General features: G+C 62.6%; 1 protein-coding gene across 2 annotated transcripts in view; it reads right to left on the reverse strand.

The window, feature by feature from the left end:
• TMEM184B (transmembrane protein 184B) overlaps positions 1-16,433 on the reverse strand; it is a 44,952-nt gene that overhangs the window by 5,749 nt on the left and 22,770 nt on the right. For both annotated transcript variants that reach the window (XM_028532056.2, XM_036019624.1), the window contains exons 3-7: positions 14,824-14,989; positions 4,549-4,639; positions 3,968-4,043; positions 1,098-1,189; positions 44-213 (exon numbers count right to left, since the gene is read on the reverse strand). In XM_028532056.2, the coding sequence (XP_028387857.1) occupies positions 44-213; positions 1,098-1,189; positions 3,968-4,043; positions 4,549-4,639; positions 14,824-14,989 (595 nt within the window). The remainder of the gene's footprint in view (positions 1-43; positions 214-1,097; positions 1,190-3,967; positions 4,044-4,548; positions 4,640-14,823; positions 14,990-16,433) is intronic.

The raw sequence follows: 16,433 nt of genomic DNA on the forward strand, positions 1-16,433 counted from the left end.
AGTGTGCCACATGCAGCCCCACGGGGGCTGGGGAGGGGCTCACCTTGCCAGAAAGAGAGGAAGATGACGGACTTGACCATGAAGAACTTGAGGACGGGGCTGTAGGGGCTGAGCAGCTCCCGCGTGGCGAAGTAGAAGAGGAAGAGGGCGTAGAGGGCCAGGCTGACGGAGACGTTGTAGATGATGGTCACGTACAGGTAGCCGCTGGCGACGCTGCGGGAACGGGGGAGCATCCTGGCTCGGACAGACCCTTCTGCGGGGCCAGGGGCTTCCCCCATCCCGTGTCCCACTCCGATGCCAACTCGTATGGCTCTCAGCAGTGCTCCCGGGGCCACAGAGAGGTAGGTGACCACAGCAGGCACGCCGTGACAGGGGCACAGGGGGTGTGCCCACAGTCTGGGGCGGGCCCACCACCTCTGCTTCCCTCAGGGGCGCGTCTGAGCCGCCTGCCTGCAGCTTCCGGTGCCCCCCTCCTGGGCGAGGATGCTGGCGTGGCAGCCAGTGTGGCCAGGGGCGGGACGCTCGGCCTGGCGGTCAGATGACAGGTGTCAGCGTGCCTGAGGGCTCGGCTTGCTCTCTCCACCTGAGCCCAGTCACGCCCCGCCGGGCCTCGGTGTGCTCGCCTGCCCCGGTGGGCTGCTGCGTACGGTTTGCGTGGCAACCCCCCTAAGCGTTTGTGGACCGTTTACACAGGAGAGGCTTGCTGCCCGGGGACTCCAGAGCGGCCTCCTGGGCTCTGACCCTCTTGTTCCCTGAGTGGAAAACTAGTGGCCGCTGTCCCTTCTGAGCCTGCCCCCAGGGTCCCAGGCTGCGGCCTGTGCGTGCAAGTGACGGACACCAAGGAACCGATCACTCCTGTGCTAGAGATCGGGCCTAGTGCCGCCACCAGGTGGCTTGGGCCTCGAGGCTCAGGGACGCTGGGAGGCGTGACAGGGCTGGGGCCACCTTGGCCCCGCCCACGGGAAGGCCCCGCAGGTGCGTGTGCAGCCGGCCTGCAGCCCCCATTCACTCCCCCAGCCGGGGCGGCAGCCTCCGGACGGAGCCGCCTACCCTGACCCTAGCACCCTCCCCACTCTCCCCTGGGGCCCGCTGCTTACTCAAAGTCGCCGTCCCGGTACTTGCCGAAGGCCTGCAGGACCACGGTGCTCACGGCCATGAGCGGCTTCACCACGCAGAACTGCAGGGTGGCCTGCGGGGCGGGGAGGGGTGGGGGCCGAGAGTCACGGTGTGGACAGACCACATGACAGACACCTCCTCTGGCAAGGAGGCCTGCGCTGCAAGCCAGGGGGTGAGGGAGGCCCAGGGTCCTCTCCCGAGGGGACAGCCATCGGGAGGGGCAAGCAGAATCCGTGAGAGAGTGACAGTGGGACTCAGCTGCCCCAGGAGGCAAGGACACGAAGGTTGAGTGGTGGAAGGAGGGATGGAGGAGCGGGAGGCAGGAGATGCCACCAGGGAAGGGGCGGGAGGAATGAGACACCGACAAGGGGACAGGGAGGAGGAGCAGCTCCCACGGAGGCTCACAGGCTGAGAATGGACACGGCCAGCTTCCGTGCTGGTGACGGCCAGCAGCGCTGAGGTGGCCGGGGGAGACGGGGCCCTGCTCGGGGACTGGCCACACGGGCGGCGGGGACAGGTGAGGAGGCCCCTGGTCCTCGTGGTCCACCCCAGCCTGGCCGCCTGCCCACAGCTCTGGGTCTGGGTCCAGGGTCTCTATCAAGCTGGGGTCCTGCTGAGGGCGGAGGTGCCGTATGGGAGCACGAGACGGGAAGCAGCCCACAGCAAAGGTCTCGAGTTCAGGCACCTGAGTCTGACTCCAGGCCTCGCCCGCTGCCAGCTACAGAAGGCTGAGTGAGCGGCCACTTAGCCTCTGGCAGACGGACATGACCAGGCCCCCCACGACAGGGTCGCTGTGCGGGGACTGGAGCGGGAGACAGCAGTGCCCTGAGATCCCCCACCTCTGCGCACTCGGAGGCCTCGGCCGGCCTGCTCGGCCCCCGGGAGAGGTCCTCCCGCAGCCTCCACTGCTCCCCGCAGAGGCCCAGGACACCGGGGACCCACGGCGCCCCTCACATCACCAGAATCACCTTTCTCCTGAAACCACGCAAGTCCAAGCGACAGGGCCCCTTCTGTGGAGGTGGGAGCAGTGAAAAGGGGGTGCACTAGTGTGGCTCCGAACGAGGCAAGGACCCGGGCAGACAGCACGGCCAGCTGACCCCAGGGTTCTGGGAGCTGGAGCGAGGCGTGCCGGGGAGCCCCAGCGGTGTGAGCCATGGTGCCGCCTCCAGGAGAGGCGTGTGATGGGGCCAGAGGTGTGGCACCGCTGTCAGCACACCCCACGGGTCTCCCCTGGCCCCACCACCCCACTGTGGGAGGCGGGGCCAGCGCCTGCAGGGGAAGAGCGAGCAGCAGCCTGCCGCACTGCGTGCTCGAGCCGGCCCTGGGAGCCCGGCCACAGGCCAGTGCCGTCCGGGGTCGGCTCACGTCATGCTGACCACAGCCCCGTGACGTAACTACTGTCGTCACCCGGTGACAGAGGAGGGCACTGAGCAATAGCAAAGCTGAAGTGGCAGAGCGACGGGAGGCTCAGATCCCGGGCAAAGGCCCCAGTTCTGTGCCCTGGGACAAAGCTGCGGCCACTGCTCTCCTGGCCACAGCGGAGGGGCGCAGAGGCTTCCTGCGCCCTCTTCCCTGCCCCCACCTCCCTGTGCCGCCTCCAGGAACAACAGGGGGACACCTGAGCCCGCAGGGCTGGGGGTGACTGGTAACGGGGCCACCGAAGCAAGTGCTGGCGGGATCACGCTCTGCACACGAGGTAACCGCCACCAAAGAAGGCAGCGTGAGTCACGGGGGCCCTGGGCGGCCACAGCCTTCAGTAAACAATGGCTGGAAAGGCCCCACCCTGGGCCCGGGGTGGTTTTAACTCTTCCCCGGCAGGTCCAGTGGGCAGAGCCCGCGTTGGCAAACGCCCTCAGGAAGGAAGGCCTGGAAGCAGACTGGAGGCCTGGGAAGCCCAGGCAGGCGCCCTGCGGGTGTGGCTGCACCCCGGGCAGTGGCCCTACCCGGAGTGAGGGGAAAAGCTGGCCCTCCAGTGGGTCACAAGGACTGGCCATGGGTTTCACCATTTCCCCTCCTGACTCCTCTCGGAGATGCCTGAGGGGCTGGCAGGGCCCGGGGAGCCCCAGAGGAGACTGAGTCGAGGTCAGGTCAGCTGGGCATGACACGTGACTCTCCTTCCCCAAACAGGAGGCGGTGGGCGCTGTGCCAGCACTGCTCGCACGCTCTGTATCCACCCCCGGGCCTGTTCCTTAAACCATCCCTTGAGATAAGGATCATCACACCCATTTTACAGAAGGAACTAAGGCTCAGAGGTCAGTCAGAGGAGAAGCTGGAACGCACACTCCAACAGTCAGACACCCAGGCCCGTGCCCGTGGCCGCGAGGCCACACTGCCGTCGCCCGGGCTGCGCCAGACCACGGGGGACGCAGCAGAGAACGCCAGAAGCTGCTGGGCTGCCAACTGGGAAACGGGGCCAAGACCAGAGCCTGCCCGGGCGTGCCTGGGCATCTGCCCTTAACGCAGAAACCCTCCTTCTCCCCAGCCCCCACTGTGAGACATTTCTAACCGAGATTCCAGAATCCCCACGCACTTCCTCCGACTCACACACACACTGAGACTTGGGCAAGCGGAGCGAGAGTCTGGGACCACTTCTTACCCAGGATGCCTGTCACTGCCCCTCTGAGCACACCTTGGGCAGGGGCGCCCAACCACTGGGGGGCCTCACAGGACATAGGGATTCCACAGGCGGCGCCCAGGGCGGCCTGCAGCAGGGTCCTCAGGCCCTACGCCTGCCTCTGCCACTCTGCCAACCTGGGACAGCACAGCCCACAGGTGCCACTCCGGGCACAGCCCCAGGCTCCTGGTCCCTGGCCCGCAACTCCTGACCCAGGCAGCTGCCGGGGACACAGACCTGCTTGCAGAACCGCAGGAATCCGATGGAGTAAGTCTTTCCCCAGAGGCAGCACGTGCCGTACACACAGCTGGACCTGGAAGAGACGAGCAGAGAGGGGACGGTGCGCAGGGAGCCAGGAGCGGGGGAAGGTGGGGCTGGGGGCGCCCTCCCTCACAGCCAGACAAGCCACGGCAGAGCAGGGTGGGGTGGGGATGGGGCGCAGGGCCCAGGCAGCCCTCGAGCCCAAGGCCAAGTGCAGGGAGACACTGGGGAGCGCGTGCAGCTGCGGTGAGACGTGAGGGAGCAGGGCGGACGGGCCTTGGGGTAACACACCAACTTCACAGGCACTGAGTGTGAACAGTGCAGGAGGGAGGAAGAAACAGGAGAAGAAAGGAAGAGAGAGGGGGAGACAGAGCCAGGGAGGCCCTCCCAAAGTCCCAGGGAGTGGCCTTGCGCAGGAAGTTGGAGAGAGGCACAACAGGTCAAGGCCACAGGCAGAGAGGGTCTGTGCACCCAGCTGCCGCCAGAACAGCTCGGAGAATGTCAGGCCCAGGAAGCGGGGTGGTGTCGGGGGCTCCGGGGGAGGGCTTCGTACTCACTCAATGGGCTTCCCTCTGATCTCTGACATGATGGAGCTCTCCCCGCCGAGGTATTCGTAACACAGGCTCAGGAAATTGTAGATGACCAGGGCTGTGAAGAGAGAGTCCACAGTGAACCAGTCACATCAACGGGGTGGGCAAGCAGATGGCGGGATTCTGAACAGCAATGAAAGTGAAAGAACTCGTCACAGGCAGCAACGGGGAGCCCCTGGGGACAGAGACCCCACACAGCGAAGACGCCGTCTGGGATGAAAACCAGGCGCACGCGCACGCGCACTACGGCTCACTCTGCGAAGCAAAGTGAGGGAGGGGCGGCCACAGACTCAGGACCTCGGACCGGAGTGGGGCGTGGGCCGGGCACAGTAGGGACCCAGGGGAGCTGCGGCGGGCCAGCTCTGGGGTTCAGCTAGGTATCTGCCTTGTCATTTATTCACCTTATGTACTTTCCCGTTTGTGTAACACATCACAGTTTCACAACAGAACAACAACAAAACATTCTCCAGGGGGATCTCAGGAGACGTCTAAACAAGCACACAACACAGCAACGCCTCAACCCACCCAACAGCCACCTTCGCCTGCACAGAGCATCTGGGAACGGCACACAAACGTCTCAAGAAGCTGGGTCAGCTCTTTCTGAATCAGGACGGCAGCTGGACATCCCCACCAAGACACAAAATTTGCAACGGCGACCGCCAGCAGAGAAGTGTGTCGTAAGTGCTATGTTATAAATATAGCAGCACGCTGTAACGTCTCCTGGCCAGAGGGTTTCTGCTGGGTCAGCAGAGCGCCGGCGATGGCCTGCAGGGTGCTGAAGTAGAGGGGGTTGTGTGTGTGCTCAGGGGCGAGGAAGGAGAGCCAGTGGAGGGAAGGAGTAAGAGGAGTGTGGCAGACGACACCGCGAAGGAAGGGCGCAGGAGGGTCTGTAAATGGGGACAGAAGGAGCACCTGCCTTCACAGGGGCCATGAGGCTGAAGTGAGCCTTCAAGGTGCTGGGGACAGCAGTGGGCCCTCGGCAGCGCTCCCCGAGTGTGGGCTGCCCCAGCCCGCCCTGTCACCTGCCTGAGGGGCCAGCGCCCCTGGATGGGGCTGAGGACGGGGCGCACTGCCTGCCTGGCGCAGAAGCAGCCTGGAGGCCTGGTCACCGCAGGCCCCCCCACGGAGCCCCAGGTCGCTCACCACCGACAAGCCCTGTGGGGCGTGGGGAGCGGGCACCAGGCCAAGCCTGACGTCAGCCTGCTGACGACCCCCGGCCAAAACCACCCGTGGCCGAGCAGAGCAGACGAGTCCGTTGCAGGCTGGGCCCAGTCACACTGTGGTCTGCGGCATTTTCCAGAGACGGCCCCATCCCCCACACTGGCGCGCCTCCTTGGACAGCGGGGGTCGTGTTCCCGCCCTCGCATGTGGCGGGACCGGGGTGACGACAGCAGAAGTGACACTGGGTGACATCTGACGCTGGGGTTAGCAAAGACCTCTTTCCTCCGGTTCCTTTTTTTTTTTAATTCAATCTTTATTGTATTTTTCCATCACCATTTAGTCCCCTTAGACCCCCTGCCCCCCACAGTCCCCCCACCCCTAACCCTCCCCACCCCCAACGGCTGTCATCTGCTCTCCAGCTATGAGTGTGTCTGTTTTGCTTGTCAGTTTAGTTTGCTCGTTAGATTCCACATAAGAGGGAGATCATACGGGACTTGTCTTTCTCCGACGGGCTTATTTCATTCAGCATAATGTTCTCCAGGTCCATCCATGTTGTCAAAACGGGAAAATTTTCTTCTTTTTTATGGCCAAGAAGAATCCCACTGTGTGAAGGTCCCACAGCCGTTCTATCCACTCATCCGCTGAGGGACACGTGGGCTTTCCTCGGGTTCCTGCTCCTGAGACGCCAGCCCTTGGGCCCCGTCCCCAGGTGAGGAGCCCACTCGAGACGCTAGTGGCAGAGGGGGTGAGGCCCCCAAGAAACCCACTTCCAACTGCCAGACACGCACGCGAGTGAATCAGACCTCAGACAATTTCTCTCGAGCCTATGTCCTCTCCCGCGGAGACCCGGACACCACAGGGCAGGGCCGAACTGTGCCCACCAGGCCCTGTCCGTGCCCTGACCTGCACCATCCATGAACAAGTAAGCGAACGTCTGTTCCACGCCGGTCTGCGTGGGGTCACCCCTTACACAGCCACAGTAGGCGGAACAGACACAGAACCACTTCTGGAGTTTCAGGGACATTCCATGATCTCTCACGTGTCCCCAAGGTCACACATTCTGGTCCCTCTGCTAACTCCCAGAGGCAGGCTAAGCGGCGATGCCGCCTCCTTCTTGGTGGCCTTCTCTGCCCTGTTGCCACGCTCACTTCCCACACGGCGATCTCTCTGCTCATCGACTGGACCGTCCCGGGACAAGGCTCAGCGTGCAGCAGCAGGAAAGCCATGAGCCCGGGGCCAAGCTGCCTGGGTAGGGGGATCTTGGTTCTGCCACTCAGGAGCCGTGTGGCCTCGAGCAAGTCTCTTCAGTGCTCTGTGCCACGGTGTCCTCGTCTAGAGGCCGAGGATCACAGGAGCTCCTTCCTCGTGGAGAAGCTGCGGGGATGGCCTGGGGGCGAGGGGGCGCCTTAGACAAGCCCGAGCTCACAGCCAGCGGTCCACAGGGTGCTGTCACCGGCTGCTCTCCCGAGACTGCAGGCTCCTCACGGGCAGAAACTGAGGCCCACCCCCAACCACCGCCAGAGGCCCCGGCACTCACACACAACAGACGCGGATGGAATGAATGAAAGGCCGGAGGGAGGTGGAATGGGGACTGCACTGGATCCTTGAGGCCTGCAGGGAATCACTCTCTCCAAGTAAGTGCCAATGACCTTGTGTGGAAGGACTCACTTGGTCCCAGGGGTGGATCCTGGCACTTCTGCTTAGTGTAAGAAACAGTGTCTAACAGGCCGCCTTCAGAGAGGGAAGGCAGTGAGCTCTCTGCCAGCGGAAGCGTGCAACAGGAGGCTGGGTAGCCTCCTGACAGAGACACGTTAAAGGGGTTCTGAGCAGCTGACAATTTACAGATCCCTTCCAACCCCGAGAACCCGGGGTCTCTTTCCTCGCTGGCAGCCTCTGCAACCTGCAGCAGCCCAGACAGGAAGTTGTAGTCCCGGAGACTGCTCTCCACCCAGCACCCCGCCCGCCAATGGACAACTGCAACAGCAGAGCCTTAAGGGGCCCCCGAGGCTTCAAAGAGAGGATCCCCGGCAGTGCCTGCCGGCAGACCCCCAGGTCAGGAGTCCTCACGAGTTTCCCCGCTACAGGCGAGTCAGGCACCCCCGTCTGTCCAGTAGATGCTCATTGGCCCCCTGCTTGGTGCCATGCACTGCGTTTGGAACCTCGGTGGCCCTGGGCACACCTGGCCGCCCCGAGCTCGCCCCCGGCACACACCTCCAGCACCTAACCTGACCACAAGGCCCAGCTGTGTCTGCGACACAGAAGCACTCTGGTTGTTATTTGGGAAGACGTGGGGCATTCCACATTCCAGCTAACTCGTGGATGAGCCCAGAAAACTCCGTTTTGAGCACTTTGGATAGAAATCTCCTCTGCTCAGTGAACAGGGGCCTCGGAACACTCCTTCCTCTTGTTCCGTGGTGGACGATCGTCACGGACACGGGTGCACTGAGCTGCAGCCAAGGTGGCTGGGACGCAGACGACCCCCGACCCCGGGCTGCTCCGGAGGCTGTTCTGCCTTCCTGCCTCGTGGCTTCCCTGTCCGCCGATTCTGCTACTCGCCACCTGGAATGTTGTTTCTGACCTCTCAAGGGCGTCTACTGGTTTCTCCTGGCTGTTTTCTTCAGTCAGATCAACGGAGACCTTGTGACCCCGGCCTGTCCGAGCTCGGCCTAGGACAAGAATCTTCCTGCCGGCATGCTGGCCCCGGGGCCTTGCATGGCTCTGTGCTGTGGGCCCACGGCTGGGTCCCCTCCAGCTGTGCTCTCTCCACCCAGGAAGAGGTTTCGTTTCGGGCCACATGTCAGGACGCTAAGTTTGTCCAAAATCCGAATCTGGGTGAATGAAGCATCACTCTTGAATGGATTCTTCCACGCCGGTAAAATCTCCTCCCCTGACGAGAGCCCCTGCGTTGCCGGGGGAGAAACTCGGCCTGTGCTCCGTCACCACGCCGGGCACGGAGCACGTCCAGGACTCGGACACCCGGGGTGAGTCTGGCCCCAGGCAGGCATCTGGGGGATCTTGGGCAAGTTTCTGAACCTACTCAAAGTTTTTTCAGTTGCAGAACAGGCGTGATAATATACACTCCGCCAGGTAACTGGGAGGTGGGGATTTACGAACAGTAACAACAACCGTGTGGTGAGGCTGTGACGGGCCACAAACGCTACCGAGGACACAGTGGCCGCATAAAGCAACGTGAACGGTGAGTGCATCTCCCTCCTCGGAACTCTGCGCCCCCGCCTCTGGGGCTGTCCCAGAGTGACCGTCAGGGGCCACCCCCACCCCCACCGCAGTCACACACTAAAGGCAGGTGAGGCGGTTGGTTTCCGCCCCTCCGCCTCCTGCCTGGCGCCGCTGTGCGCATCACGGCCCTCACCAGACGCGGCGGCGGGACCCTGGGCAAGCCGTCTCCTTCTCAGACACTGGCCTTGTCCGTGGAAAACGGCAGTATTACCATCGATTCAAGCTGCTTATCTCTACACTCCCCCCGCCCCCCCCCCACGAATGCCACTGAAGTGAGAACGAACGGGTGGAAAAGTACAAGCTCCCAGGACAAGGGGATGGAGCCAGAGACAGCCGACCAGCAACACTGACAGAAGCACTGGAAGATGCAGCGTGGTCACTGATGGGGGGGTGGGCAGCCAATGAGAACCCTGGGACCCCTAGAACGGGGTACCCCAGGCAGTCCCGATGGCCATGGGTGAGCGGGTGAGCGAGTGGCCGGAAAACTAGGCTGCACATTCCCACGCGGAGCCTCGGGCTTTCATGCTCCAGGCCTCAGAGGACTTTGCATGGCTGAGGGCAGAGACGAGGAGACCCATGGAAAAGAGAGATAAGGTCTGCATGTGGATGGCGAGACACCCAGGCTCCCTGCCTGCACCCTTAACTCAGCCTGCCCAGATCCGACCACCCCGGCAGGAGACGGGAACGCTGCCCTTGGGGGACAGGCCCGGGGTCAGAGAGCCTTCCTTCCATGCCCATGCCCATTCCCACCACCGTGTCACAGCATCAGGAGAGCCTCCTCCTGCCCTGGCCTGTCCCCAGGGGGGCTGTCCCCCCCCGCTGGGAGCCCTGTTCTCAGACACGAAGAACAGCCAAGGGTACCAGCCTGTGGAGCAGTCTCCAACATGAAAATGCAAGATCGAGCAAGCAGACATGGAAGTCGGGGGCCGAGATAATGCAGGAAATGGAAGAAAACTTCCCCTCCCAGAGAAGGGAAGAGACTCTCTCCAATACCAAGCACGAGAGACCACAAAAAATAAAAGAACAGGAAAGAGCGCCCGACGTTTTACAACATGATAAAGACGACAAAACCTCGTGTGGAAAAGCTCAAAGGTAAGTTTTTTTTTTTTTTAAGCTTCTGAAAAACAGAGCAAAAGAGCAGAAAAATCGTAAAGAAAATTTGCAGGTCGATCCGGGAAGTGCCACGCCCTGCCACCCGGAATAAGCTTCAATAAGCTTCGAAGGCCGGATAAACCAGAGGGGACAAAGTCAGCGAAGGGACATCCGCCAACAGTCGGAACTCACGACAGGAGTTCCCACGGGGAGGGCCCACCGGGCGCCCGCACAGTGCACGCCCTGCCTTCCCTGAGCCTCCAGAACGCTGGGAATCACGACCCTGACAGCAGGGGGGAAAGCGGGTCACACAGAGAAACCAAGAGTCAGAATCCAAAAAGATACAATAAAGATTAAATTGTTTTTAAACTTCTAAGTAAAAAAAAAGGGGGGGGGGATCAGAATCTAGTCCTGGATGGAGCTGAGTTGGTCCAGGTACGTCAAGGCTGCGGGTTGGACCTCTGGTTGGGGCACATGCAAGAACCGGCCAGTGAGCCCTGGCCGGTGTGGCGCAGCGGACTGAGCGCCAGCCTGAGAACCCAGGGGTCCCCAGTTCCACTCCTTCGTGGGAGCGGGCCTGGGTGCGGGCAAGGCGCCCAGCTGGGGGCAAGAAGCAGCCAGCCAGTGTAACTATCACTCATCGATGTTTCTCTCCCTCTGTTTCTCCCTCCCTTCCCATCTCTAAAATAAATAACATCTTTAAAAAAAAAGCACCAACCAGTGAGTGCATAAACAAGTGGAAAAACAAACTGCTCTCTCTCGCTCTCAAATCAATTTTTAAAAAGAAGAATCAGAATCCAGCAGATTTTCCAGAAACAGCACTGGGAGCTAAAAGACAAAACTTCAAAATTCAGAGGCGGAGTGACGTCCAACTCAGAACTGGTGAAAGAGAACAATGACGTAACACGTATTTGCAGACAACTTCCAGGTTTCAGAAACCGGAACTCCCACGTTCCTCTCTTCTCAGGCAGCTCCTAGGAGGGGTGTACGCTAACCGACAGGTCACACGCAAGGAGAAAAGGGCATCCAGGGAGCAGGCGGCTCAGCCTGGGAGAGGTGGCCAGGGTTCCCAGGATGACAGTGGGAGAACGACCCGGGGCAACAGCTGAGCAGCAGGGGCTGGACCCCCAGACCAGAGGAGAAGGGCAGGGCCCCCGGAGGAACTCCACCGAGGGGCACCGGGGCTCACAGAGTAACTGACGCACCACACCTTAAGTGGGGGGGCTTGCTCTGTACTCTGTGAAGCTTTTGGGAGCAAATGACCGATGGATACACAGAAAACAAGAGTAAACCAAACAGCAAGACCAGTAGTAAGCAGAGGAAAAGCGAAGCTGTACAACGAAATGTCACCTCAAGACAGCAAAAAGTCCAGCTTTGAACAATGTTCACAGACGTGTAGTAACACGAACACAAAGTGCAGACTTGGAGAAAACTGTGCAGCTGCACTGAGGAGCTGAAGGAACACAGCTGTGGGGCGGGGGGGAGGGTGGCGGGAGGTGCGTGGTTGCAGGCAGGCACCTAAACCAGAAACCTCCCAGAGCAGAAGTCACCGCTGAACGCGACACAAAACCGAACGACTGAGAAACAACGGTACGAGCACATTTTCAGGTTATTCCAGGGGCAGGAGAGTTGGAAGAGTTAAAAGGCAGTGGACTTGGGAGTGGGGAGGAGCTGGGGCAGCCTGTTTCCACCACATGCACTTACGACCTCAGCAGAAGTAGAATGTGGCCCCGGCTGCTGTGGCTCAGTGGACTGAGCGCAGGTCTGCGAACCAAAGATCACCAGTTCGATTCCCAGTCAGGGCACATGCCTGGGTTGTGGGCCGGGTCCCCAGTAAGGGACGCACAAGGGACAACTACGCATTGATATTTCTCTCCTTCTCTTCCCCTCTTTCTAAAAATGAATAAAATCTTTAAAATAATGATGATGACGACGATAAAAATAAAATGTTAATTTAATTTTGTTAAAAAGGAGAGCACCCTGACTGGCGTGGCTCAGTAGGATGAGTGTCACCCTCGAAGGAAAGGTCACCAGTTCAATTCCCAGTCAGGGCGCATGCTCGGGTTGCGGGTTCGATCCCTGGCTGGGGCGCGTGTGAGAGACAACTGACAGATGTTTCTCTCTCACAGGGACGTTCTCTCCGTCTCTTTCTCCCTCCCTTCCCCCCTCTCCAAACAGTAAGTAAACAGAGTCTAAACAGCAAAGAGAGAAAAGCAAAGCAAGCGCCTGCCTGACGGCCAGCAGGGAGCCTAAGGGAGGAGTTCTGTGGCCCAGCCTGTCCCCTGCTGCCTTCTTGGGTCTCTGGAGACTGGGAGGAAGGGCGGGACCACTGGGGGCTCTTTCTGAACTTTAAGGGGCACCCCATCACCTAGCCCGCAGGGGCAGTCCCCGTGGGCAGCTGCAGCACTCGTAGGCACAGAGCAGAGCTGCAGAGCAGGGCAAGGTGGGGGCCAAGCCCACGAACCCAGGCACCACACGCTGGGGAACTTGGGCAGCCGGGACTGCAGGGCAGCTGCTGCCCTGTTTGCAAACTCCCTGGGAGGGGCCCTGGCGACACCGGTGTTGCTAGGCGATGCAGACTTCCCGGGAAGACCTTTGCGTGTTTACCCGGCTGGGAGGAAGGTCTGCACAGGCAGGGCCTGAACAAAGAAGCCTCCGGAGTGGGGGCCGGGGGGGGCCACCCCATCTGCCACCACCTCTGGGGCACGGAGTGAGGGTGACGCGGAAGCTCCCTGGCTGTGCCCCCTTCTGCCCTGCACCCATCTTCAGGGCCTGCCCCCTGACCACACAGGAGAGGCCCCCTCGGCAGGGGACAGCTGAAGGAACCTGCAGACGGTCTACTCCTGGGCACTCGCGTGAGGCTGGCAGCTGGGCGGAAAAGGATTCTTGGCCCCACCTGCTCCAACCCCAGCCGTTGTGGCTCCCCAGGTACCCAGCGGTTTCCCTGGGGACTCGGCAGCTTCCAGGAACAGCAGGCCCTGGAGCCCCACCCAGCCTGAGCCCTCACACCTGGCAGAGCTGGGCAGGGACGCCAGCCAGGAGGTGTAACGAGGCCCTGTGTGGATAAACACAAGGCACCTAGCAGGTGTTCCAGAAAGTCCCTCATTCATTCAAAAAACAAGTGAGCACCTACCACGTGCCCAGCTCACAGAGCTGACAGCCCACTCAGGAAGGCGAGAACAGAGCAGGCACACACGGGGCTGCACACTGTGTAAGGCTATGCGGACACGGGCAGGGTGCTGGGCGGGGGAAGGCCTCTCTGAGGGGACACCGGGGTCAAGGCGGAGGAGGAGGCCGGAGAAGAGCTTTGCAGGCAGTGGGCGAACACCTGAGGTGTCCAGGCCAGAAAGGAGGCCAGGGTGGCTGAAGGGGCACTGTGGGCACAGTGTGTCAGGAGCCTGCATCTCCCCACAGAGCCCAAAGGCACCCCCTGTGCCCGTGGGTCCTCGGGAACACGCGGGTTCAAAGTGGAGCAGGAACTCCGGCTTCTCAGGGGCGCGCACGCACCCCCATGCTCCTGAAGCCCCGAGCCGAGGACAGAGCCCTGCTGGGTCAGGGGCAGGTCGTCGGGGTGGGCAGAGTGGCCTGGCCTCGGCACCGGCAGTGCAGGTCCAGGGGATGGGAAACGCAGGGCCTTGAGGGTGGGGCATGCAGCAAAACGGGGGTCTTGACGCCGAGGACCCTCCCCCCAACCCTGCAGGTCTGCCTGGGCGCTGGCCAGGGCATCCCTGGCCTATGACCTGTTCTGGGGCCTCGGGCCCCTCCCCTCCCGACTTTATCCAGGTCCACATGGAGACTTTTGTAGCCTGCAGTTCCCACTGTGTCGTGTTTTCATGTGTCCACAATCAGTGGGAAAATGTCTGTCTGCTCCGCAAGGCTGGGCGTCCCGGTCCTGCCTCCGGTGCAGTGCCCCCTCTTCCAGCCCCCAGACAGCGCCCCCACACCCAGCTGGGCACACCGGGACTCCTCCTGCCCCTGCGACTTGGCCCGGAATGGATTCTGCTCCTCAGCCTCCCCACAACCGACACCAGCTCATTCTGAGTCTCAGGTCCCGGCCCTCCCCAGGCCAGGACCGCCGGGCCCCAGTGAGAGCGAGCGCCTGTCCCTGCAGAGACAGTTAGGGTGGCACAGGCTCCTGGGGCGGGGGGAGGCAGGGCGAGGGCTGGCTCTCCTCTGTGCAGCCCGGCCTGCGTCTGCAGCTCAGCCCCAGCGCAGGCGATGCTTCTGCGTCCCATGAAAGCATGGGGGCCCCCAAAAGGTGGTGGGTGAGTCACCTTCCTGGTGGCACAGCAGAGCCCCCCTCGCCCCCTCCCCCAGGCGAAGCCCTCAGAGTTAAGGCACGTGGGGGAAGGGAGGCGCAGCCCGGCCGGCGCTGTGCCACAGACGGCTGCACAACCCCTGGCCCGTCTGCACCTGGCACTTCTACCTGCAAACTGGACCCCTGTTCCCCACCCGTGCCCCCATCTGAGACACCAGGACTGAGGACCGAGAGGAGGCTGGAGCGCCCCTGCTTCCCGGCACCTGTGACGGGGCTTTGGGAGCCGCAGCGCACAGGGGGGCCCACAAGGTGAGGCTCTGGCTGCACCTGTGCTGTCGCCACCTGTGGACCTGGCCCTGGACGGAGACCCTGAAGCCGTCAAGGCTCAGGGCTCCCTGAGGGGAGCCCTCAGGCCGAGGGGAGGGGGGCCCCGGAGGGGGCTCGGAGAGAGTGGCTGGTGGCGCCCAGACGCCCGCCCGCCCGCCCGAGCTCACCCTCGTAGCAGTCCCGCACGGTGCCGAAGTACACGTAGTACTGGTCGTTGGTGAAGAAGAGGAGGCTGAGCCAGGAGTCGAAGGCGTAGATGGGCACGATGAAGAGGATGCGGACGATGTAGCGCTGCTCGTTGGGGCAGCTGTAGCAGCGCAGGTGCATGTAGATCTGGGGACAGAGGGGCCGCGTCAGCGGGGGCCCGGCGGTCACGGCAGCGCGCCCCCCACCCCTCTGTGCCCCCCCATCCCCGGGAGGAGCCCCGCCACGGGGACACCTAGCTCTGCCACTTGCTAGTTCTGCGACCTCGTCACTCAGGCCTGAGCCTCAGCCCCCTCCCCTGAACAATGGGTCGATGAGACTTCCAGCGTGAGGCTGCCGTGAGCGTCAGCACACGGGGTGCAGAAGTTTGTGGGGTTCGGGCGGTGGCGCCAAGGCCAGCCGCCCAGACACAGAGGCGTGACACCACACCCAGCCAGGACCGTCCAAATCGGAGTCAAGGACAGGCCAGGGCATCCAGGTGTGACACGCCCCCGGGACCCCCGAGCACGGCCAGGTCTGTGTGGTGCGAGGAGACTCTTAGTGCACCCAGTGTCCCCGCGCCCCACCTGCCGCAACCCTGGTCCCCAGGCGGTGCAGCTGAAACACGGGCGTGCGGGCGAGCGCCCACCCCACCGCGTCCCGTAACTACCGTGTGGCGTGGGGGCGGGGGAGACGGGCCGCCGTGCCGACCTCACCCGTGTCCTCCTTCCCCGGCGGGGCATGGAGCGGCGCTCCTGCCTCACGGGGTGGGGCAGTCGGGAGAAGGAAATGTGATTTTTAGAAAGCAGGGAAAATAAGGGCGACACACAAATGCCAAGAACGGTTCGAGCCACGATCCGTGTCCCGGCAGCCCGAATTCTCCCATCCGGTTCTCGTGGCGTCACACGGGGCCCGGCCCCACCCCGGGCTCGGGAGAGAAAGAACAGAACACTCCCGCCTGCAGCGAGCCAGCCGCCCCGGGAGCCACGGGGCTCTGGAAGGGACGGGCAGCACAGGGCCGCGGGCGAGGAGCTGCCCGGCACCCGAACGGGCGCGGCCTCCCGCCTTTGCTGATAGCAGGCCACCCTCTCCTTCCTCGGGCAGCCAGGGCCTGTCTCAGCCCACACGCGCCGGGTGCCTCTGGGCCTGCGAGCACGGGGGGACGGGAGATGTGGCTTCCACCCCAGCTCTGCAGCCGACCTGCATGTGCTCGGGCTGGGCCCCTCCCCCTTCCCCCTCTCTGGGACTCAATGTCCTCCTCTGCCCAAGGGTCCTGGGCATCCGCATGCTCACGCACAGTCCCCAGGCTCCCTGCAGCTCGGGCTGGTGGACACGTGCCCCGTTCTGACCCGTGGAAGGTGAGCGAAGTGACGAGTGTCACTTCTGGATCGAGAAGGGAAGCTCCCCACAGGGCCCACCTCCCTCCCACGCATCTCCTCCTGGCGGTCAGACGGAGGACGGACACCGCGAGGCTGCGTGGTGCCGGGGCCACAGAGTGGAACCGGACCTGCGCGGGGCTGGGGCGAGGGCAGGGAGTCGACCTCCTCAGGGGCAGCTCCGGAGACCACGGGGTTTGTTCACTGCTGCAGCCTCG

This window comes from Phyllostomus discolor, chromosome 2, assembly GCF_004126475.2.
Source record: "Phyllostomus discolor isolate MPI-MPIP mPhyDis1 chromosome 2, mPhyDis1.pri.v3, whole genome shotgun sequence".
Classification (NCBI taxonomy): domain Eukaryota; kingdom Metazoa; phylum Chordata; class Mammalia; order Chiroptera; family Phyllostomidae; genus Phyllostomus; species Phyllostomus discolor.